The 25347-nt window shown below is 36.2% G+C and overlaps 1 protein-coding gene across 3 annotated transcripts in view; it reads right to left on the bottom strand.

Annotated features, from left to right (window-relative positions):
• The window catches only part of STXBP4 (syntaxin binding protein 4), a 67203-nt gene that overhangs the window by 29925 nt on the left and 11931 nt on the right, over positions 1-25347 (bottom strand). For all 3 annotated transcript variants that reach the window (XM_040081577.2, XM_040081578.1, XM_040081576.1), the window contains 15 exons: positions 23843-23928; positions 23024-23159; positions 22321-22453; positions 20110-20216; positions 19566-19752; positions 18546-18624; positions 15943-16025; positions 15354-15450; positions 13894-14006; positions 13140-13226; positions 12018-12083; positions 6245-6421; positions 3926-4042; positions 3398-3447; positions 2146-2276 (listed from right to left, as the gene is read on the bottom strand). In XM_040081577.2, the coding sequence (XP_039937511.1) occupies positions 2146-2276; positions 3398-3447; positions 3926-4042; positions 6245-6421; positions 12018-12083; positions 13140-13226; positions 13894-14006; positions 15354-15450; positions 15943-16025; positions 18546-18624; positions 19566-19752; positions 20110-20216; positions 22321-22453; positions 23024-23159; positions 23843-23928 (1649 nt within the window). The remainder of the gene's footprint in view (positions 1-2145; positions 2277-3397; positions 3448-3925; positions 4043-6244; positions 6422-12017; positions 12084-13139; positions 13227-13893; positions 14007-15353; positions 15451-15942; positions 16026-18545; positions 18625-19565; positions 19753-20109; positions 20217-22320; positions 22454-23023; positions 23160-23842; positions 23929-25347) is intronic.

The following is a 25347-nucleotide window of genomic DNA, read 5'->3' as shown; positions in this document are numbered from 1 at the left end:
TATTCTGTTTATTACTTCATTATTTGCATTTTGGGAACTGGAGGATCCTGAAGTAGTAAGCCCCGGGAAATGAGCTGTTGTTTTTTTTTGAGAGTCTTCACTTGAAGAATCACCAAAGTGCCTTCACAGAGCTGTCACTCAGCCTGCAGAGCTGAAAGCTGATCTGCAGCAGTATCACAAGGAAATATGTACTTGAAGATTTTCAGGAATACACTGAATGTCTTCAAGCCTCTTCCCTCAGGCAAAACGTCAGGCTATTACAGAGGAAGGGGATAGTTTGTGCAGATAACTCATAAATATGTCATTTGACCTGGCTGTCAAGGAAGATTTTTACAAAGGAAGCAGTTTTCTACACTCTACAACTTTGTCTTGGCACCCAGACTTTGTTCCACATGTATTGTAAATGAATCAAAGAGGAATTTTGGCTGGGGCTCCTTTACTTTGTATTTACAAGAATGAAGCAAATAATGAATGAGAAGTTCTATTTAGAAGGTAAAATGTATAACAAAGGTTGCCCAGCCAGACATTCTGATCCACTGAGCAACCTGAAAAACATTAACTCCAGTTCTCTCTCTAAGAATTCAATAACAAATTATTAGACACCTTCCTGGAAAAAGGAAACCCTTCAATCTGCACTGTAGTCTCTATTACACTTTTCTCTTTGATAGATGATGTTTATGAAATGCCACCAACACAAGAGGCCCCTTTCTATGACAGCCCATCTGCAAGAAAATTTCAGATCACATGGAAAACATTTAGTGAGAAGCTGGCAGAGAACACTGCAGGCAGAATGCTATTACATAGTTCTTTTGCCTTAACTACTTTTTTTTTTTGAGGGAGAAGGAGAAGTTTAGTGAGGTTTAAAGCTTTAATCTCATACCCAAGCTTGTCAGAGCCCAAATCTATCTGTAATGCTCTCCAAATCAGAATGAACTCAGAAAGATGACGTTCAATCTTTAAATCCTTCTCTGCAGACCTATTTTTAATTCTCAGGTTCATAAAATGGATCCCTTCTGTGGCTCCAGAGCTTTCTAGCATGTATTCTATCTGTTATGTTTGATATAACCACATGTTAGAATTCAGCTGCATTTAGAACTGAAAGTTTTCTTTGCACAGTTTCCTGTAGAGTGTAATAAAACCAATTCAGTGTGACAGAACTACGATTGTCATTGGTGGAAAACCAATTATCTCCTCTCCTGGTTGCTGTTAATTCTTTTCACTCCACCAGTAACTCTAATATTCTGGACACCTTTGAACAAATTTTATCTTCTTATTTTGCTTTCTTTGCCACAGAGTGAGTAATAAATAAATGCTTCATAAATAATGTCAAAAAAAATATGTTTCGTATCTTATTTTCTCAACAACCATTCTTTCAGTCTCTTTCTAAATTAATTCCTGAATAGTCAAAGCTATTCAAATATTTGATACAATAATTATGGGCAACCGTAATTAACTACCTTTCCAGAACTTCCCGTGATGTACCGTTTCTGTTCCATTTTTGTAAATCAGTACATTTAAGCTGGATTAGAACTGACATGCCTGCTCAACTATAGGCAAATACCATCAAAACACACAATCATTTCAACGATCTGAACCAGGAATTATATGATAACTCAAAGCTGTTTCTTAGATTTTCAACTGATGCAGTTTATTACAGTCACTCTCATGAACTCCCGTCATTTTCACCAATGGGAACAGCTTTCTGTTCACGACCTGAGGACATACATGGATATCTCCAAACGGAACTGTGCCTACATTCACTCCCTACAGCAACAACATCTTCATTAAAACACTTTGATACATGTTCAGAATAACATTTTGCAAATATTCCAGTATGAAAAGCAGAGCATAAAGTAATGAAATTCAGCTAATTTTACATGATTCTGGTAATCTTCATATTCCTTACTTTGGCATTAATTTTGTGCTTTAAGTTTTCCTGTGAAAAAATGCACTCTGGAATAATTTTATATTCTAATTATAGTTTGATGAAGATGCATCCTGAGCTGACACTGAACCTGCTCTGTCCTTACACGCTCGGAATGATTTATTCTGCCAGTTCACATCCAATTTTAAATGAAATTATCCATCTTCTTGGCTGATGAACTGATACCAGATTTCAAAGCACACAGAGATGGGCACACTCACAATCTACTTCCAAAATGGCACGGACAGACTTGGCAAGATCCCTGGCTTCTGCTGCAAGAGCTGCTGTGACAGTAGGTCCGACCCTTCCCAGACGAGCGAGAAGTGCTTTAGTGGACAATGTTCTTCTGTCACTAAGATAATAAAAAAAACAAGTGTTTATTTGTAAGATCATAAAGGAAACTGCTCCTTTTAATAAGGTAAACTTGTTTTTCTAAAGTGGTTTTGTTCTCACTGTATGAGCAAAAAAGATTCACGCTCCCGAATCAGTGAGTTTGCCTCAGCAGCAGTCCTGGCTGAACAATGAAGGTATTTGGAAAGTTCAATTCAAATAAGATTCACAACTCCAAATGCAGTGTCAAGGACTCAGTGGGTGTCAGGAAAGGAACTTGAATGGAATTTTCATACCAGCATTTAAGAAGGAACACTGCTTCATGGGACCCAACTCTGATCTTCTCTGCTGCTAGTGAGTCAGTTTGTCACCTTGGCTTAGCATTTGATAATTAATCCATTCACTAAAATAAAGTCTATGAATTTCATAAAAAAGACAACATCATTGTTGTGTGCAGTGCCAATGGGAACTGCATCTCACCGATTATCTACTATATCCTAGTTGGTCTGAGCCTGCACAGGTTTTTTGATATAAAGTTCCAGTTCACTTCACTTAAATACATTTGATTTCCTTGAGAGCTGTATTGAAAAAAACTGCAGGAAAGAGACTGAACAACTTTACTGTTATATAAATATTATTGGAATGCTATCTGGGATATATAGGCACAATCATGCCAATTTTCTGAAGGACTAAAGGCTGCTTAAATCTTCTTGAATATTCCCAGCAGCTTTTTAAACAAGAAAAGTAATAAAATGTAAAGGGATACAGATTTTATCAATTTATTTATATGCTACTAGATTCATTGTGATGCAAAATCACCTAGGAGAATCTAAAAAAATATTAAAAAATTATAACCCACTGTTAAGGTTCCTTGCATTTTAACTAATCCTTAGTACATTATAATTACTTTATGGAAACATCCAGATAATCATAGCTATGTAATTACTAACTGTTTTAATTTAATTCTGAGGTTTTTAATGAAGCTGTATCCTGAAAGCCTAATTTATAATTCATGCCATTCCCTCTGCTTCAATAAAATGACACTCAGAACTATATAGCAAAAGTATAGAAAAAACAAGGCAGTTTTTTGAGACTTGGAAACAATAGTAAAGTTTTTCACTATTAATGTTGCCATTTCATTACCTTAAAACTGTTGAGGAAGTAGAGTTATCTGAAAGTATTTCATGCACAACCTGTTGGTCATAGTCAAGAAGTTAACAGTTTATAAATCAACACAGTCAAAAAATTAATACCTTATAGTTTGATGTTCTATTTGGGGGTGGAGGGTCTGATTTGCAATTAAAGAGTCTAGTGTCTCACAGCTAGAAATGCAAAAGCAAAATAGTATAACCCCTTCAAACAAAGTAAATATAACAACGTCACTTTTGTTGTTGTTTCATAACGTGCCAAAGGATTATCAAATGTTAGCTTTTTTCTTCTGACGAATTTCACAGAAATTGATAGAATTTAGGTGGAAAAAATTATCTGAACATTTTCATTTTTCAGTATCGCAAAACACAAAGATTATGTAAACATCTGGATCTGTACAGAAACCTGTATTTCGGATCTCTGCAAACTAGTTTACAGCCATTTTACTATGCTCAGTCCTCACAAACATCAACACAAACCTTTTCCAAATAAGATACTGTTAGAAATGAAAGGCAAAGTTACCTCTACAAATTGTAGCAATTTTTCAGTGGCCACCTCAAAGGTCTTCCTGGCCGACTCTGATTTCCTCAGCTGGCAGTCAAGCACTGTAACCCTCTTTCTCAAGTCTTGAATGTTCTCCTGGGAAAGGTATTTTAAGGCTTTTACTCTATTAATTTTCCTCCCATGGATCACACGGAAACATGGTGTGAACAGAGTGTTTGGAATGTGTAACATGCTCTTTTCTACATTTCTGTCAAACACATAACTGGAATGCCTGACCGGCTGGCAAATCAGCTTCAAACTGCAACAGATTTTGGCAAATGATAGGAAGGTAAATTAAAATTGGAAGATAACAACAGGGATACGGCTGAAAATTAATAGAGTTTGAACTAAATGATGAACGGACCAAAAATACCAACCTGATGGTGACAGCATCTCTCAGCAGGGTGCCACAAACAGCCAGAACAAACTCAGTCCCCTGGTTTGCATCCATACACCCTTTGGCCAACACAGTAATTAGGGCACATCTTGGAGGAAATTACCCCCTCGGAAGTCTCTGCATGCACTTGTATAACCTATTGATCAGTGTTATGCATCCCTCCCTCCTCCAGCACAGAAGATGTGAGCACTGTTAGATCCAGCCCTGGAGGCTCTGGGTCTCATTACAGTCCCTGACACTGTTCCTGTGACAGGACCACGAGTAAAATCCTCACGTGTACCTGGGCACGTCTGTTTAGCTCAGCTGTCTGCTGGACACAAGATCTAGAAAGATCTCTCCAAAATACAGAAAAAGTAGTTAAAAATCAACTTCTATATCACACTCCAGGTGATCGTTCTGAAAGTCCACAACCTACCCTAAAACCCTTACAAAATAATCACCAAAACCCACTTATTAACTTTACTGGAAGCAAATAATTTGTTTGTATACACTGTACAAAGCAGCAGAATCATCATCACCCTGAATGTCAAAGAATCTGTTGATTCAAACACCTATTTTTGGTAATTTCACAGTCCACTCTGAAAAAGCAGCTGGTGAGAAACCTCACTCTTTCACACTAAAAAATGTGAGAGGGACCAATCTGATTTTTATTTGTTCCTCAACATATGTTACATTCCGTTTAGAGAGTGTGTTTTAGGGGGAGATTTACTCAGGCATTAAAAGAAAAGAACAAATGGTGTGACCCTTCCTGAAATTTGGTGCCTGTAACTAACTCCCCTTTTACAACTGGATGAGGCTAAAGGCTATTATATGGAGTTGGTACCTACTTGATACTGCTTCTTTTGGGTAAGAAATGCAGATTCAAATCTCCACACAGATATTGTAGTATTCAGTCAGAATTCCAGGAACTCAAGCTAGAATCTCTGGAACAAACTTCCAGGAAAGCAACCCACACCCTCTGAATTTCTTAAAATTTAGAAATCTAGAATCTAGAAAACAAACAGTGCTGCAAAAACACCTGACATAAAAGACAGGGCATCTCACCCAGATGTTCAGAAAGAATGTCCAGGGTGTGATTCAGTTCACCATTCACAATCAGAGGAGAGGAATTCCTCCTGGGAGCCACAGGGACTGCTAAGCTGCTCTCTGCAAGCTTGTTTACCACAGAGCTTGACTTTACCTTCTAATCCCTTGAAATATTAAATTAATTCTTAGGATGAAATAAGGCATTTCAGTAGGTTTCCTTTACCAGGTCATATGTACATTCATTTTTCCATGAGAAAAACAAGGTAACCTCACAAATGTCAACCTGCTTGCTAAAACACAAGTCAGGAGTTACAGAGAAAAAATTTTGAAGTGCATCAAATATTTTATTTCTTAGCTTGTTCTGAAATGCCTCACTGGAGATAAAGTAGATTTAAAATAAAAGGCTCAAGTAAATTTTTTTGGCAGGATTAGTAGCATTTAAATGATCACCTTGATTAAATCTAAATTTACTTTAGAACAGCACTGAACTTTACATGGTCATTATTTGCCTAACAGCAACATAAACCTGAAGGCCATTTTCACATGAATACAAAAGCTTACAAAAATATGCAAGGTGTAGTCTTTAAAGACAATTTATCTGCAGCCCAGAAACTATTCCATGCTTAATGCTTGAGATGTGCCATTCTGACCTCTAACCCACATATGCTGGGAGCTCCTTTTTTTCCAGCCCAAAGATATCTGGATAAAGGAAGCCTCGTACACTTCACATTACCCCCTTCACTACACATCATCCCAGTTATTGAATAATACAAGACAAACAGTGACCTACTTTAGAAAAGCAGATGAAAAGACAACGAAAACAAGATACATGACAAGAGCAGGAAACCATGGTAACTCTGACAGTCTTTGCTTACTTTATTTTGGCCAGAATGCTCAGCGAGCTGAGCCTTCAGCTCTCCAATTTCAGCCTCTAACAGGCGAATCACTTCTTCATAGTCCATCTCCATTCCCCGGGCCTGCCTTTGTGCAGCCTCTGCAAGGTGAATTCTGCTTCGCAGGGCTCTTGTCTCCTCCACAGCTGCCTTGGCTTCCTGCAGATTATGTAATTCAGAGGAAAAGTTACAACTCCAGCTACCAAAAAGAGCACATTTAGCTCACAAGTACTGCGGTTGGCATCAGGGCTACATGTTAGTCTTCATGGTTAGAGGGCTCAATTGCTAATTTTTCATATATGGTGTGCAAATGAAAAACAGTTATGTAGAGAGAAATAATCTTCCTAATAAATTGAATAACAAGTTCTGTAATTAGTGAAAACCTACCTGAATGAAAGATTTTCTTGAAATGTACCAGATGCTGTTGATCTGCCCCATTGCTTCCATAACAAAAAAGTACCTTAATGAGATGTTACTTCATTTCATTATTATTGCCTGAATTACACTCTAGTCACAGCTCACAAATTATGTAGATGGACTTTTAATGCAAGTATTCAGTCCACACTCTTCTCACAATCAGTACTTTTAATAAAATCTATTTTTCTGCTTAGTTCCTGCTCCTATTATGCTCCTAATATCCTGGATATCACAGAAAAGTGTTACATAAAACTTTTATATATAAATAATGTACAGAAAATAGAAAATCAGAAACTGTTAGCTTTTAATTCAGCTAACACAATCTGTAAATGTTGCAAAATCTCCTTTCAAGAAAGATATTGCTCAGTTAATTTTAGGACAGAATATGAATTGAAGTTAACTTTGATTAGTAAGTTAGAAAGCCAAACTAAAGGTCTGTACAATGGATGAGTTTACACTCACCTAGGAATAAAACAAACAAATTGCTCACATAAAATGTACAGGCTCACTGGCACCAAAACCGCTAAACCATCTTTTCCCTCAGCTCTTAATTAATCTGTAGAAAAGTCACTTTATATCAATTTTCTGAATAACTGAATTTATCAGATTTAAATACACAAATTCACAGAGCTGGAAGTTTTTTGTTGAAATTGCTCAGTTAAGGACACTTAGGTGAATATTCTATTCCTGGTCTACCTATTACATCTTATTATCATAATTTTATCCTGGTTGGAATGGACCTAGGGGGAAAACAGGCAGCTGTAGAGGAGAGACACACCATGGCTCTTTAACATGGAGGAAATAACCTTCTAGAAGCTAGGTTTGAAATTGCTGTTTCTAAAAATCCTAGATGACCAGATCTTCCTGTTTTGTGGAAGAAATTGTATATAACAGGTGTCATAATAGAAATGTCTAGAGAGGTCAGTTAAAAATGCAGATTTAATTCTTTCCTAACATAGAAGCGTTTGTCCTGTACAATCAATATCCTTCAAGACAGGTTTTCCTATATTTTGTGATAATGTTCTTTCTGTAAAATGATCTACCAATCTCAGCTTCATATGACTTTTAACCTCTACACTGCTAGTCTTAATGAACAATATATTCCAGGCTATAAATCAGCTAATCTCAGTGACATATAAGCAGTACATAATCTTCCTCATCTTTGCAATATAATACCAATTTGGACAATGGCCAGGGACATCCCGGTCTCTCAGAAAATAGAGCAGTAGAAGAAGCAACCACACATGTAGAACAGAAACCCCATTAGTGAACAGATAACAATGATGTTGTATAATTTAGAGGTTTCTGTTACAGGGCACAAGCACTAAGGGATCCATTTAAGTGACCTTTAGTTTAACAGCAAGTAGAATGATTTTCTTTTTTTCCTCTGGAAGCATTGGAACTACACAAAGACCACCTGCACCTGGAAACACAGACTCATCCCGAGCTTGCTGCATGCGTGTGTTATTCCCCACGCTGGTGTCACAGTTGCGTGTTTACAGCACTAAGAGCAGTGTGAGGGGCATTACTGCTCACCCTCCCTGAAAACACAGCAATCCTGCACGCTGCTCGTGGCACTCCTTTCTCCTAAAAACGATTCGGGGAACACAGGGACTTCTAAGAAGTTATCAATCTACAGAAGCAGAAGTCAAAATTACTGCCTTGGGGAAGGGCACTTTTTTTGCCACAGTAAGAACCAGAAGAAGTCAAGAGCAAGAAGAGCTGGGCCCTGCTGCTACAGAGTGTGAGCTGGGAATCTTCAGCAGCAAAGGCACCCTTGGGAAACAGGCCGGAGGTGGGAAAAAGACTCTCGGAGACAAAAGTGAAAAGATGTCCTGACGTTAAGTTTGACTAATATAAATGAACACAGAGGCCTTGAAAAAGGGTGGCATCTTAAAACCCCCCACTTAGGAACTATTTAAATAAACTGACGTGAGAAAACTGAATAGAAAATTGCTATTATGAAAAAGGAGGTCTTCATTTTGAAAGAAGACCTCCTTGAGATAAAGGTTTAATCTCTTATAATCCAGAATTGCCTTTACTCCTCCATTGTTTTTTCAGAACCCCAGTTGTTGAATATTAATTTCTCTGTAATTGCAGACTAAGTATGACCAGATTTCAACAGTGAAAGACCTAAAGGAATAATTAAGGAACAATGGCTTCTTACATTACAATGAAACAATTACACACTATAACTGAATCAGTAAAATCGCCTGACACACCAGAGCTGTTTGCTGGAGCAGAGGGGCACAAAGGGAAATGATTCCATCAGGTTTTCCCATTCTCCTGGCAGGTAAGGGAGCCCCACCAGTGATGAACTGACGGGTAACATCCACTTCAGCAACACGAGCTCTTGTCCCACTCAAAGGTATGAAAAAAGTGTCTAAAGCCAGGCTGGATGGGGCTTGGAGCAATCTGGGGTAGTGGAGGGTGTCCCTCTCCATGGCAGGGGGGTGGAATGAGATGAGCTTTAAGGTCCTTTCAAATCCACATCAATCTAGGATTCTAAAACACAACAGATCTGCAGCTGCTAGCACTTCATTTATGTAAACACCCCATGGGACCAATTGTCCCGATCTGGTATGAGGCCACTACAACCAATAAGGAACTAACAGCTGGAGGAGAGAAGCTGAATCCTGAAAAAAGCAACTTCAAGGTACAGGTTTCTTCCCAAGCCAGGTTCTGTTTCTTCCTTGGATAAATCTGAGTGTCAGAAGGTTTTATCCAAGTTTTATTCCAGCCACCACAAACGCCAGAACTAAGATATTCTTTTAAACCACACAAAAACTGTAGTTACAATTCAACTGTGCTTATTGATTAATTCCACAAAAATTGTACGTAGAAAACATCCTTTAAAAGAACTTTGACTAATTGTACTATGTATTAAAATAAAAAACCTAATGAAATAAACACAATGCTTCTTTCAGGCAGAGTGAAATAAATCAGATACTGCTTCCAAAATAGCAGCCATTCAAAGCCCCTATCTTCCCCTCAGAGAAAACAACCACAGGGTAGCAAATCTCAGCCCTATGAACCAAGTTCAGGAGTTTGGGATACCACAAACAGTGTCTTATCTTTACAACCTCTCCCATTTCCTGTGTTTAGCTGAGTGCTCCAGCTGACAGAAACTGCCCAGAAAAAGCTGTAGTACAGAAGGGATCATTCAGGCTGAAATACCCCAGGACTCTCAGGCAGCACAGAATCCAGTCCAACTCCTCCAGGAAGACAGAAGACATCATTACAGATTTCACATTCATGCTCTTGGCAAGACTTCAGGTACTCAAAATTGCCTTTCTGTGTTCTCTGCCAATTTCAGCTTACATATGATTTCAAGGAAGCCCCAAAGATATAGTGCTATATCACAACTTCAAAGCAAAAATAGATCAATTAATTAATTTGAACTGGCACATACCAATATTAGAAAATAAGTACTAGCTCACTGCAAGTTTAGCAGCATTTCTAATCTCAAGAGTTTATTCATGCTGTTAGTTACTGAGTTAAGCACTGTTTAATGAATTGGTACTAACAAAGCATGTTCATTAACCAGAATATTTGTAGCCCTGTCTTAATTAATCTGTAATCTCTGCCATTCACAATTAGTAGAAAAGAGAAATACCGCAATATGTACCCCAATACATATGGGGCAACTTAAATCCTCACTTAAAACCTTGTTTTTTCAGGAAAGCAGTCATTTAAAAACAATGTTTAAATGACGCTGAAGTCAGAAGACCTTAAGCACAGAGTTAAATTGGATTTTTTGTTTACTTTGGTTGGTTGTTACTTTTAATCAGGCCATTAGGGCTCAATAATGTTCTTATTAACTCCTTTCACTAACCAGCTCAAACTGGAATGTACAACAAACATTAAATGGCAACTTGTACTATAAGTAGCCTATGATTAAAAAACTTATCACCATTAATCTCAATGCCAATACTGGTTTTAAACAAGAAAAAGATTTTATATAAAATAATAATATATATAAAACACTTGAACATGCACCAATATAAAGAGAAGGAAGTGTCCCTCAAAAGCCCACTTGTATCTCTTAAAATAGGTCACACAATGCTATAATTATATCTAATTTATTATTTGTCTTTCATTTCACTATATGGAACCCCTTCAATGCCTGCAAGACAATGTATTTATCCCTGAGAGGTTTGCTGGGCAAAGCTGAATTTCACCACCTCAAGACGGTACCTGAGAAAAATAAAAGTGGGAGGACCTCGAGTGGTGGCAAATGGGCACTGCTGCCACTTAAGACATCTTCAATCAGCCCAGTCCAAGGCTGCCTTCCCAGGAAAAGCAGGTTTGTACTGGGGATTGTACTCTGTAATAGCTTTTGTCTGGACTAATACACTGAACAAGTGTTCTGGTCTAGAACAACACAATTAGCCCACTAGAGAACTTCAAGTGCATTACTGGAACAATCTTCCAGTTAAATTTTATCCAGAAGATAACCCAATTTATTTCCCACAGTGTACAGAGGGAAACAACACAATATTAATGGAAAAAGCTTCCAAGCTGGCTCTCATATATTCGAGGAATAAAAGGTGATAATGATGTTCAACAAATCTTATGAGCAAAAATATAAAACCAATTTTAATACAGGGGATTTTTAAACTTTATCTTGCATTTTTACATGATATCTGACATAAGAAACCTGCAAAGAATAGGTGCAGCAGTGCAGGAGGGAAGGAAAGCAGCCAGCTCATTAGAAGGAAAAGCTGACAGGGTGTTCAGGAGGAAGAGGGAACAGGAAAATTCCTTGGTTTTGAATCCAGGCCATAAATTACATGAGACTTATAATTAATTGGGAATTTCCTTTAAGAGACACAAGGAAGCCAAATACTCTGATTTACTGGCTCATAATTATAGATAGATTTGCAGGCAGAAACAAAACTTTCCTCAGAAAACCCTGACTACAACTTTATTCCCTAGTAATTTTTTTCACACTTAAGACTGGCTGACATATAAAGTAGTTAATGTCAGGATTGTAAATTAGGCAACTGTTGCCTAAGAACAGCAAAATCTCTTCAAGAAGACTTAAGACTAGAAAGGTTCTACTACATCATTATTCCACTTCATTGATCTAGCTGGTCTCAGGGTTCCTATCTCACTTCAGTACCGGAGAAATACATTACTGCTCTAAAAACTGAAAGATCAATTCTCCACTTTCAATCAAAAGCTCTGTAGTAACACAAGAACCACTTTGTGTTGAAATCAGTGTGAAAGTATAGTCTGTATGAGCAGCAAGAGAAAAAGAAGCGCTCCTTTCTCCCTTCCACAAAAAAAAAATACAAATTTTTAAATAATTATAATTTTAGAGACTTCAACATACTTGCTTGACTACTTGAAGCTGCTCTGTTAACTGTTTCTGTAAGTTCACAGATTCAGACAATTCTTCCTGTTAAAAAAAAAAAATAAAAAAATAAGCCAGTTTGAAATAGAAAGAGTTTTGGTCCTAAAGCAATTAGCTCTTTCAAAACTATGAAATACTTAACTTCCATCAACAGCTTTTATAAAACCATCTGTAAAAGCTAACTTTTCTGAGTTCGTGGATGCTTACTCAAGTTTCTTGGTTATTTCAGAATTATTTACTGAATGTTTCTGGCATATGTGTAAAAGAGTGTAAGAAATGAGGCAATTAATTATAGATTGACCCTTGTCAGTTTTCCACAACAGCAATTTAGGGACTCCTGGTCAGTACTCACTGTGTTCAGTGTAAATGGGGTTCTTTCATTTCAGTACAAAGCTCTCAGAAGAAGAATCCTTCTCTGTGCACAGAACAGAGAACTGATATCTGGCCATTTCAACCCAATGCTTCTGTAATTTACAGCAAGAATTTTTTTTGGACCAAGGGGCAATTTTTTAAACTGTCTTTATCCCAAGTTCAGTATTCCTGTCCAAGTACTAGAGTTATGTACGCTGAATACAGAACTTCCTAACTTACGGTTTGTTAAAAAAGAAATTCAGAACCATGGGAATGTGGCAGCAACCTGGGGTATTAAGAAATAATATTTATTGCTTTAGGATTTGGGAATTTTGTAATGTCTGGGAAAAAAAGAATTAAATCTGCACACAGTCTCATTTATCCTCCAGTTCTGATTCCTTTCAGAATGCACGCACTCAGACTCTGCAGTTACTAGCAGCACACATTTTTAAATAAAATTGCCATGCAAATCAGTAATTTCTCCAAATTCACTTCTGTGAAATGTCTGCTTAGTCTCATTTCTCTATAGATCAGATTAAGAAACGTGTTAGCATTCAGTACAATGGCTAAAATGCACTGTCTCCACAAATATATTGCAAGCAATCTTCAAACATGATTAGGACGGTTTGCACTGCCATTCTATTTATCTATGAAAAACTGCACATGAAATTCAAAAAACAATAAATTACTATATAAACTCAAGAAATTAGTCTCTTGACTAACTGAATGCAAATAGAAATTAAGTGTTACCTTTAATTTACTCATTTCTCTTAAGGCTTCATTTCTTTCTTTCTTAAGTTTTTCCACATCATCCTCCAAGAAATCACAGGTTACAAGCTGTGTGTATACAAATACATAAGGTTAGAATCTATTGCTAACCGTGTCTTCTACCCCTTATCTTTAACATCTTGTATTAAAAATTTTTGTTAATAAAATGAGAAGAAAATCTTAATTTTAGGATGATCTATAAATCTGAAAATGCTAAAAACGTTTAATAAAATTTTAACCAACTTATCTTCCAAAAGAACAATTACTTTTCCTTTTAAAATGGATTAATAAAGTGTTTTTAAAAGTATCAAGAATACATCACTATTTTAATATTTCAAATAATAAGACATTTTATTTTAGTGCTCCTATATTAAAAATGCTGGTTTTTTAAAGTCGTCTCTAGAATAAAATGATTTTCACTCCAGCAGTAACTCAAATCACTGGGCCCAGTAATTGCTTCTCACTCACACAGGTTGTAACAATCCAAATTTTATTAAGAAACTTCAGTAAATCAATGTTGTCCAGACTTACAACAAACCACAATTTAATTACATTAATCGCTTTCTGCAAATTAGGCTGCTTAAAAAAGCTTCACAGAAACTAGGTTATCTTAAAGAACCCCATGCTGTGGAGCTGTTTTAAACATCTGCCCAAGATTTGGAGTTATTTTACACACAATAAATGCTCCAATAATCTCCTCCCAACTGCTAAAACACTGAGCAGGCACATATTTTACCAGTGAGTCCTGTAAGCTGGCAACTTCATTGACCCCAAAGGTTACAGATTTGTGGCCATCAGCAGTTTCATTTGAGTGCATGGACAATAGATTCCTTGAAACTTCAACGAAATCTAGGAAAAAAAAATCAGATTTTGTTGTAGTCTGGAAGTTCAGTTTAGTAACAGATCACTGATGCAACAGAACTGCCAATATCACCATGAACAGCCACTCTAATAAATGCAGTGTCTGCAAACAAAATGCAGTTTTCTAAAGGAAAGAAAGAAAATCGGAGAGATATCTACAAAGAAAGCCCAGGTAAAGCTGGTAAGAATAAAAATGCCCAAACACATAGTGGAATGAAATATCCTCAAATCAAATTGTGAAGGAGAAAAGCAAACAAATGTGAAGTTCACCTTCAAAGTACCTGAGATATTCTGCATTTGGCAGGTGTCTGTGAAAAATGAAATAAATCTGCACACCAGGTACACACACCTGCCCTCACCAATATGTCGACCTTACTAGAGGAGACAGCAAAAAGGAAAAATTTCCTGCTAGGTCAGAGCTCATGGTTTCCTTTTCAGGCCCTTTAAACCCTTGGTAGAGGCTTGGTAAAACTGATGTTGACCAAGTTGAAAGTTTTAAATACAAATAGTCCTGCACGCACAATCAACATGACTTGGATTACCCATACATTCCAAATTTAAAAATTTTGCTGCACTATGACAGAAAGGTGAAATATAAAGGTCAGTTTACTCCACATAAAATCTGATAGAATATCCAATATCTTTCTCGCTGACGATCTTTTTGGATGTTTAAGTACAAAATACTATTTTTCACACACTAGTGTTTTTCACAGACTTGGGGAAAAGTGAAATTTCCATCCGAACCATCACGTCTCACAGTTTCTGAAAAATATTTTTGAATTGCCTGTGTCATCAACCAAAATTTTGGTAGAATACATTGACAATTTAAAAATGGCAACAAAAGCAACTCTTTCCAATCAGAATTAGGTTTAGCTGGAAGAATTGTGATGGTCTCCCTGCAAACTTGTTTCTACATGCAATAGTAGGAATGTTCTTGCTTCCTACATACTAAAGTCAAGTGATCACTAAAGTTAAGTGATCCATCAGTTTAATTGCTTCAAGAAGCCTCTTCAACCATCTAAACTCTCCCAAGTAATTTTTTGGAAAAATTACAGTTCCCTATTTTTTAAACAAAAAATTCAGGATTTTGTGAGCATAAAGTAAAACTTTTCTAAGGCTGATCTTAATAAGATAACTTCGTGATTTGCATTCCTATTACTTAGTTTCAGAACTTCAAGCTTATTTTCACACAGTAGAATAAGGTTCTTGCCTCAAACTATGATTGTATTTGCAGCAGCAAACCAATAATGACAAAAAAATATATTAATGGTTATTATCTATCATTTCTGTAGTCCTACTTTTTATTATTTTCTATGGTAATTAACAAATTATTACCTCCAAAAGACACTGTTCCTTTAGAATCTTTATGAAGTTGCTGCCTTAGGGCTTGCTGCTGTTCATCTGTGAGCTGAATCCCAAGATAATTCAGTGCCTAGAAGGAAAAAACTTATTTTGGAGTGAAAAAAGAAAGAACTAAGGATAATGACTGCAGAGACATGGGGGAGTAATTAAAGAGCTACACTTCAAAGAGCCTTTGTATCCTGGTACACTCTCACTGACAACACTTTTATTCCAGAGCCACTCAGTGACTTTTCCTTCTAATTGAGAGATGTTCAGATATTCTTTAACCTTGAATACAGATGACTGTAATAAGCAAACCCCTTTGTCCTTAATAACTGCTTTAAAAATCCTGAGGGATGTTCTGATTCCCAGAAGAGTTAATCAGTAATTAGATTAACAAAAACAGTAATTTGCCCAATATATAAACTGAGATATTGGCTTGCAACATGAAAGCACTATCCAAATAGAAAATTCTGTGTGTCATTTATACCTTAAAGTTTGTCAGCCTAGAAATCTTGTCCAGATGTTTTACCTGCATCATGAAGGGGAAGGAAGGAGAACTCAGAAGATTTTAAGTATTTACCCTCTCCAGCCTTTCTGTTTTGAGATGAATACTCGAGTTCTTTCCTTGGGGCTCATAATCATCATTCGGGCTGGGGGTAATAACTAAGAAATAAAAAAAAAAGAAAATAGAATAATAATGATGTAGTGGTAACTATTGCTTTGAAAAAAATTTGTTCTGAAGCTTTGCTCATCAAGTGGATGCCAGCTAAATACCCATTTGGCAAAAACACATGTTAATCCTTAGACTGACTTCTTTTTTTAAAGGATACAACTGTACTCCACAAAAATTATGGGTATCAATCACTTCCACTATTTTTTTTTGCATAAAAAAGCGACAAGTAACAAATTAACAGAAAATAACCAGGAATAGCTTTGAGTGATCCATCAAGCATATGGCTTCTCCTTGTGGTATTTTCTCTTCTCTCAGAGATACACAGATACTCAGGAAACAGAAGGGGAAACACACTTGTGAATTCCAAGAGAGACCTCCAAGACACACCCTTAGTGTCACTGACAGTTGCCAAAAGCACACGGAATGATCTAGAAAACACTGGGGTAAGAGAGGGAATGACCTGTTCCCAAACATGGGTTGTGTGGAGGGAGCGTAGGCTGAACTCCCCTGGCTCCTCAGTATTTCTTCCTGGGAAGGAACTCTTTCCCAAGAACTCCTGTGCATTAGGCCACCATCCATCAGCACCTTCTACCCTTATAGTCAGAAGCACAAGTTTGCATGGGTTTTTTTTAACTATCACTTTGGATTTTAGATGTATGCAAAAAAACCCCAAACAACATTGCTTGCATTCATTAGTTATAAATATAATGTAGACCTTAATTCTGCATTTCATTAGTGGATTAAAAAGGTACTGACACCAAAACCAGCATTTGACAAGTAAAGGATCCTGTAGTTTGAGATTCTCTCTAATTGAACAGAAGGAATCGCAGAGGAATTTTTTTTTTTTTTTAGTTTCACAGCATATCTGTTTCCAAGCTCAAAGTAATTTACATACTCTTTACATGCCAAAAGCATAAACCAAAATATCTTGAAAATCTCTGACATTAACACCTCTCACATGCTATATTAAATTCTGAAGACAGTGGGCTAGAACCTTGGTGGAATTGGCTCAATTTCCCTCCAGCTCAGAATGAAAAAGCCTCATGTGTGAGTTTGTTCAAAAACTTCTCCAAACTATGTTGATTTTTTCACAAAGTGTTAAAAAAAAAAGAGTATCTCATCTAAGAGATGCTTTAATTTTTCAAGGTTATCTTTTAGAGTTTATCCTTGGAAAAGGGCAGCATGAAAGAAGTGGCAGATTTGACAAAGGACATGCTGTTAAAAAGAAGAAAATAAAACATGACAAGAAGCACTACAAACTGGAGCTGCTCTACTATCTACGTGCTTCAAATGTTCAGAGACCGTCCCCTTCTTGTCTTCAAACAAAGAAGGTCCTGTGTACTGAATTCTATCAACCAAGAGTTTTATATATGGAATATATTAAAAAATAGGACCTTTGTCTTGTTCCTTTGATTTAGTTGTAGTGTTTTTCATGGTAAATACATAAAAACTGGGTGATCATTAATCTCTAGGTGTATTCAATACTAAAAATTTGACAGTTTCAACAGCCCACATTTGGGGCTCATCCTTCAAGGAAAGGAACCAACACTGGTCAGATTTGCAATATGGGAACTGTTTCATTTTAAATTTGAATATCTAATATGGGCTACAATAGATACAGGTACAATTTAAATACCATCAGTGGAGAGACATCTGGAATGAATCAGATTCTGTGTATTTGTTCTTCCTCGCCTCAGTACATTAGACATGAAGTTGAAAAGCTCAGCTTATGCTTAATTGCTACTGCCTGAAGAAAAAGAATAAAGTTCAGGTCTGCACAGAGAAATACTGAACAGAGTCAGTTCTATCAGTGTGTCAGTGTGTATTCCCATTATTGTGTCACTCCTGCATTTTCACTGTTTCTAAATACAACTTATTTGATTCCCACAGGAATTGCAATCGCTCATCTCAGATTTGGTTCTGACCAAATGTCAAAACTCTGTTTTTCCTTAAATGTTGTTTTCAAAATAGGTATTTAGAGGTGTGATCAAAGTGACTCTTGTCCTTGTTTGAATGTCATGACTCTAAAACACAAATAACACAATACATTGTATTTGTTATTAACTGAAAAGCTGTTAAGAGGGCTGCATGTTATTTCTATCCTTTCAATATGCTGCCCTGATTTAAGCAGTAAAACCATGCAAGCAGCACACATCCCCAGAATTTCATCAAATCAAGAAAGCACAGTTTCTATGGTAACCTAATCTCGATCTATATGTAAGTCTTCATTATATGGTTTCTACTGAGTCTATTATCATTACTGCTGTTATAGCAAATGTTGTGATCACTCATCTTTGTTTGGTTTCAGCTGTTTATTAGAGACAATGTAAGTTATATTTGACAGAAGCTACTAAAAATCCATTGATCTCAGTCTTTTATTTAGGATTATAAAAACAGTACAATACTCCCTTTTTTTTAAATACTATTGAGTCTCATTATGTACTGTGTTCTCTTTGACTGTCATTGAAAGAACAAGGAAAAGGGTGGCAGGGAATTACATCAGCACTTACCCGTGGCAGATGCAGCAGCAGGATTGCTGTCTAGAGCAGTAATTGGAGATTGCTCTCCCATCTTGACTCCAGTTTCCAGCTACGAGAGGACATGAAAAGTCATGAAATACTGTTTCTAAAGCAGATCACAAGCCAAACCAGAAATACACATTAATGAAAAAAGGGTCAGGAAGGGAGAAGAAAGGGCTGGGTAGATCAAAACAACCGCAGGAGAAAAAGAAAGGCACGGAAGAGCATTGGAAAAAAATCAGATCAGGGCCTCATCAAAACCTTGGGTTTTGAAAATCTTCACAGATTAAGCACAGGCTCTCTAGGCAAACCACTTCAATGTTTATATCCCTAATAGGAAAGAAAAATGGGCAAGAATTTTAAGTACTAATATAAGAAGATTTGAGAATCATCTGTTTTGACTTTGAGAATAATTTATTCTTCCTCCTTCTAAGGTAATACTTTATTTAGCTTTAAAAAGATGATAAACTGAAAATGTTTTTTTCAAAAATTGAAATACTAGTCTTAAAATCTTCTTTCTTGTGGTTAACATTATTTCTTTACACTAATGGTGAGCTGTATGAATTAAAGCAATTGCTGCTTAGCCAAAAGAAAGGGGGAAAACCCCACATACTTCTAGGACTTTTTTTAAGCAAAGATCTCACCATCACAGAGCAAGTGTGAGATTGCACTGTATTCACACATATGTAGTAAACAGGGAGTGTTTTATCCTTGAAATACATAGCTATATCTAACTCCAAAACTTCAGAGAAACAGTAAGGGAGAACTTGGTATCTAAGAACACAGTTAATGCTTATTTGTTTTCTTACCCCACGTCAACTAATTCCTCTCATCAGTGTGGTTTACTCTCCTGTTATACAACATGGTTGTTCCAAAAGTTTTGATATTCCAAAGACAATATTGTGCAGGAAAATAGAGTCATTTTCTTACTAAAATGGAAACTCAATTACAATTAGGAGAAAAACAAGCATTTGCTCAGTTTGTTCTAAGAGGAGTAATAAGTACACTCACAGCATCTGGAGGGAACGTTGAAATGAGCTTCCCATTAGGAGAGGGAAGAGGACCAAGTGCTGCAGCCTGTTGCTCTCCATGTGCTACAGATGTTAAGAGGCTGAAAGGATGCTGCAGATTCTCTGGATGACTGGGTATGTTCTTCTGCCTAATAAAAGCTATCTCCCATAAATTTTCAAACCTAGAACTAAAATTTTAAAAGTTTCAACATATTGTATACTTGTATTTTTCAAAAAATTATACTTCTGCAAACATTACACATTTCCAAACACCATGTGTACGTTTATTTAATTATTTTTCTAAAAGGATGTCCTGGTACTCATCATTACAAAGATAAACACCATAATTTTTTATTTAAACATTAAAGTATCATAATTTTACAGGTCTAAAAGGTGCACTTGACTATTTTCTACAAAATAATATTACAACTGAATATTTAAAAAAATTAGTATCCCTCATTTCCTCTACATTTCACATTAAGCTGATCATAAATATAACTTATTAAACAATTTTGGATGGTTGGCTGTTTGACAGTCACAGATACCTCATCTTTGTTCTGTTGATTATACTTTTTGCCTCTTCATAGGAGACTCCAATCATGGACTCTTTGTTGATGGACACAAGCTGATCCCCAGGCTTCAATCGTCCATCCTAAAACAACAAATATACACTAAACCCACAAGCTTTATATTAATTGCTAACACCACAGAAAGAACTGTATAGTCACTGCACTTGGACATATTTCTCTGGTTCTACTAGGACAAGAAATATCAAGAATAGCTCTGCATTGTGCCTGTGCTTGACAATCTTCCAGAAATAAACATTAAAAAAGTCATCCCTCACCATTAAAGCAGTCATTATAAAAGCTCAGCAGAGAAAACAGACCTCAGAACCTGTATAAAAAAGAACTTCAGACCCAGCTAAACATTTCTGTTAAAAATAAACCAAGGAAAGAAACAACAGATTTTCCCAACATCAACCCATCTGACTTTTAGGAAGCTTCTTTACTAATTAATTCAGCACTGAGCTGGATTCATTTGTATTTCAAAAGCAAATGTTCATGGCAATACATAGAACTCTTCAGACACTCACTGGCCATGTCAATGAGATACTCAGATTGGTCTATTAGTACTCACCAGTCAAAACCATGACAGAAATAATATTGTCAAATTTGCACTTCTGTTGAATTAATTGCAAACTCTCTAGCAGCACAAGAACATCTCACATTTCTGTCCCAGAGACTCTAAGACAAGACTTAAAACATGCTAGGCTGATTTCTCACTAAGACAGAGCTTTCTTTACTCACATTTTAAGAGCCCTCAACTATTCAACTGGAAATTCATGCAATTCACCCATGGTTGCAGTTGTGACATTTGTCTAATGTAATACACATCAAATTACACAGAACATGCCTCTGCTATTCAGCTACCAAGAAATCAAACACAAAATTAATCTATGTGGAAAAAAAAATGTGTACAGAAGATGATACATAGGAAATAAGCAAAATACCTTCTTAAGAACCGTATAATTTTACCTACTTAACACCCACATACCATAATTTTAGCTGGGTTGTTTCAAACCTATGCCAGCACTTTACTACTTTTTTTTTTTTTTTTTTTTTGTCACTTAATGTTTTGCTTTTGGTTAAAGAATAAAGCTGTAGATCTTTTATACTGCTTTCATCCAGCATGTTCTAAGATATCCATTTCAATGGTGCCCTCACGTGGCAGATGTCTAAAATATGCTTCCTGCTTCAACTTCCCAAACAGGATAACCAGGATTGGGAAATTACCTCTATTATTGCTAATATTAGAGCCTACTGAAAATTGATGTCTTAGCCTCAGCCTATTGATTATGTGTGAAAGGCTTTAAATTATATGTTCACAGTAAGAAAAATGTTTTAGAAGCCACAACAAAATAGGAGAAAATAATTGAGGAATGATTACCATTTATCTGCTGAAAGAGGTCTTTGAGCAACATTGCATTTTTATCTTCCAGCTTGCATTTTAGAATTAAACTTAGGCTACAAAAATTCAATAACAAATAGTTATAAACTGCTTGGGGACAAAACTCACTGCTCATGAATTGAGCTCATCCCCTCTTGCTGGGCCAGAGGCAAAGACTGGTGTCTATACTTCCAAATAACCATAATTACTCAGGATGCCAGAGGAGACACTTGGATAAATAGTTCTGTGTACCTGAACAAAGCAATTACATTATTTGTTTACTTTTTACACTGACAAATCCCCCTGATTTACATATTGCATTTGTCACAAATTAAAACAGTAATCAACACCAATTCATATATTTTATTAGTATATTTCAGAATATTTTTTTCTAATTTGCCTACACAATGATTTCCAACTGCAAGGATTCATCTAAATTAAGTCTCAGGGTAATATGATTTTTTCAATCCAAGAAAATAAAAAAGAGGTGCAATCTGTAACTCTGTCACATCCTTCATGATTTACCTTGCATCATTCAGCCCCTATTGAAGTTGGATTTGTACCTTCTCATACATAAACTGAGGAGTAAGATCCTCATTTACCTCAAATGAACTTATGAATAAATTTTCATTACCATGTAACTGTGTTACAGTGCCGTGAGATAATTCTGTTAAAGAGAAGGCAAGGAGGAACGCAAACACATTTTGTATTTAAAATATGACTGCAGATGTAGCATACCAAAGCAAGTACTAAATTAAGGCAAAAATACAGGTGTCTGAAGGGGAAGGAAGTGAAAAAAAGGCCTTTACCTTATGGCAATCACCACCAGGGATTATTTCTTGAATATATACTAAAGGCCCTTCATTTCTGTTAATTCCTCCCACAATGTTCAAACCTAGGCTTGTTCCTTTGCAAACTGAGATAATCTGAAATGCACTGTCACTAGAGATACAAAGAGAAAGAAAAGTAGAATTACTTCACAGAACTAGATTATAAAGACTGAAGCAATAACTTATCTTTATCTTACAGGTTTTGCAAATATGCATTACAGTAACAAATAGAAATAGTGGACATTCAATCACAGTGTTCAAATATTACACTATTTACAAAAAAATCAGCAACCTCAGGCAGTTCTGACTATTACAAAAATAATTGATACTCTATTTTACAAAGCTAAAAACTCCTCTCTATTATACAAAGGAGAGATATATACGATATCCCAAGGCTTACAGGAGTATCTGGGTACACATAAACCAGGAACATTAATTCATTCGGAGACACTAAAAAAATCAACCTGATAATCTTCTTCTACCACAAACAATGAATAAATAGAAAAATAACTTATTAAAATGGAAAGTCTGCATCGACAAAAAAGTTGATGGTATTATGAACTACAGGGCTAGAAGTTAAAAAATAAACCCATACTTTAGCACTTAGAGCTTAACCCAAATTTTCCTGACCAGACAAATACAGCATTTCCTGCAGCTCCCACAAGAGAGTTTTGAAGATTACTTTGGAAGCTTTGGGTATGGTGGTGGGACAGAATTATTTCTGCTGCTGCTGCTGCTGGTGATGTTATCCTTCAGATGCAACTGAGGACTCTGTGACCTTGAGGATGACCCAGAAGAAAGGCTGTCCATAGATTTTGCTTTAGAAAAAGACATAATAATAAAAATAAATAAATTAATTAAAGCCGCATTTGGGAAAAAGCACAAAATTTCAGCTCATGTAAGTAAGTTCAGTAGGACTGTTTTCATATTAGACAAACTAAGCAATCAGACAAAAAAACAAAAAAAACAAAAAAAACAAAAAAAAAACAAAAAAAACCACAACACCAAAAAAAAAAAAAAAAAAACAAACAAAAAAACCCCTGCACAGTTAAGAACTGAGAGCCACCCAGGGTTCCAGGAATAATTTTTTAAAATATAACAAGTGATGATTTTATCAAATTTGGTGCAAAATACAAAACTGACTAATCCCCCATGTTATATAAAGGCATCTTAATTAGGCAGCAGTTCCAGAAAGATTAGAATTAATAGTGCTCTAGATTAAATTTTTACTAGCATTTTGTGGCACATTTCAGCTACAAATACCAAAAACTATTCACATAAATCATTAATTAAAATTGAAAGTAGATATTAGTATATTTATTTTAAGAGCTGGGGAAACTGACACACAATTCCTCAAGGCACTTGTGTGTTTTGTCAGACTTTCAGCCACTTCCTCCAATACATCTCCCCTCAAACAAGGAATTTTAAGTACAAGTTTTACTCCATCCAAAGCTGATTTTTGATCCCCAAGATTGTTTCAGGCTGGGAAGTGATCTCTCACCTGCTAACGGATGCGTTGGAGAAGTTCTTGCAGAGCTGCTGTCACTGTGAGAGCCATACTTATCCATCAGGTCATGAAATTCTTTCCTGTACCAATAAAAAGATTTTCTTTGTCAGGATTTGGTGCTAGTTTGAACGGACCCTGTGAAACCTGCACTGCTTGTACTGAACAGCTGCTCAGAGAAGGAAGCTCAACCTCCACTGAAAGAGGAAAGCCCTGTCAAATGGTGAGAAAAGGCAAAAAAAATATCAAGTAATGCATGATAAAGATGGGAAAACAACAGACTATGGATGAAATGGAGTGCTGGTAAAAAAAAAGCTCTATTTTTACCTCTCTTTATCCTGAATTGCAAAACTTTTAAAAACTTGTAATACAATCAACTACAGATAAGACAGTGGTACTACCAAGCTCCAGAACAATTTATTTTTATTAGAGGGAATCAGATTATACACCTATAACACACTCATGTTTTTAAAGAATACTTTTAGTTCAATTACACTGAACAAGAACCCAGAAGAGACTGACAAAGATATGGCTCCTTAAAAACAAGAGGACAGAAGAAATATTTATTAACTGCTAAAAGCCAAAAGCAGGAGTTTCTTGCAGACACCAATCATATTGTAGCAGACTGGCAACATCTAATACCAGCATGGAAGAGAATACAAAAACACTTGATTCATCTGATATTGAATCCAGCCTAATTTAAGAAAAAAGTTTATAATCTGAGCTCTGATTACCTCAGTGATAACTGATTTAAACATATAAATAATGTAGAGTGATCCAAGCCAGAAACATCACCAAATTAATATTACAGAATTAGTCAGAGAGAAAAGAAATTAACTGATTGCAAGGAGAGTAATTCCCAGGTAATTCCAGTTTGGCTTCTGAAGATTGTTCAAAAATGCTGGGTACATGATTGTTTAAAAAAGAACATTTCTTGTACTAATGCTGGCCCCAGGGCACACACATAAACACAGCTGAATGTAATTCAAATAATCTTTAAGCACAGAGTGTAAAGTCACAAGAAATTAATTCATAGGTGGCTGGTGAGGGACTGCATGGAGTGGCAAACTCCGCCCAGGCCACTGCACTTCTCTCCCGGAATGGTTAAAGGACTGACAGATTTTAATTATTCAAGGAGTTTACAGGAACTAGGCCAGTATGCTTTAGATAAAAGCAGATTAAGAGTGGATCTCACATATATCTAGGCAGTCTGAAAAAAGGAGAGATCAGAGGCTACAGGGTGATTTAGATGTCTGTCAAATACCAAAAAACAAAGGAGCAGAAAGAGGAAGCTTAACTCGGACAAAAGGCTAAAGGAATTTAGAGAAAAAATCCTTTATGGGGAGATTACTCTGCAAGTGGAACATCCCAGGAAAGGCAAATAAGAGCAGATACTCCAGCAATGATTATCAAAAATAGTTACATAACAGCTGTTTTCTCCCGAGATTTAAGTCAAAAGGAGATATAGACCTGGATTGTCACATTGCTGATGACTCTCTGCC

Source organism: Hirundo rustica, chromosome 18, assembly GCF_015227805.2.
Source record: "Hirundo rustica isolate bHirRus1 chromosome 18, bHirRus1.pri.v3, whole genome shotgun sequence".
Classification (NCBI taxonomy): domain Eukaryota; kingdom Metazoa; phylum Chordata; class Aves; order Passeriformes; family Hirundinidae; genus Hirundo; species Hirundo rustica.
This window is presented reverse-complemented; position numbering and strand designations above follow the sequence as displayed.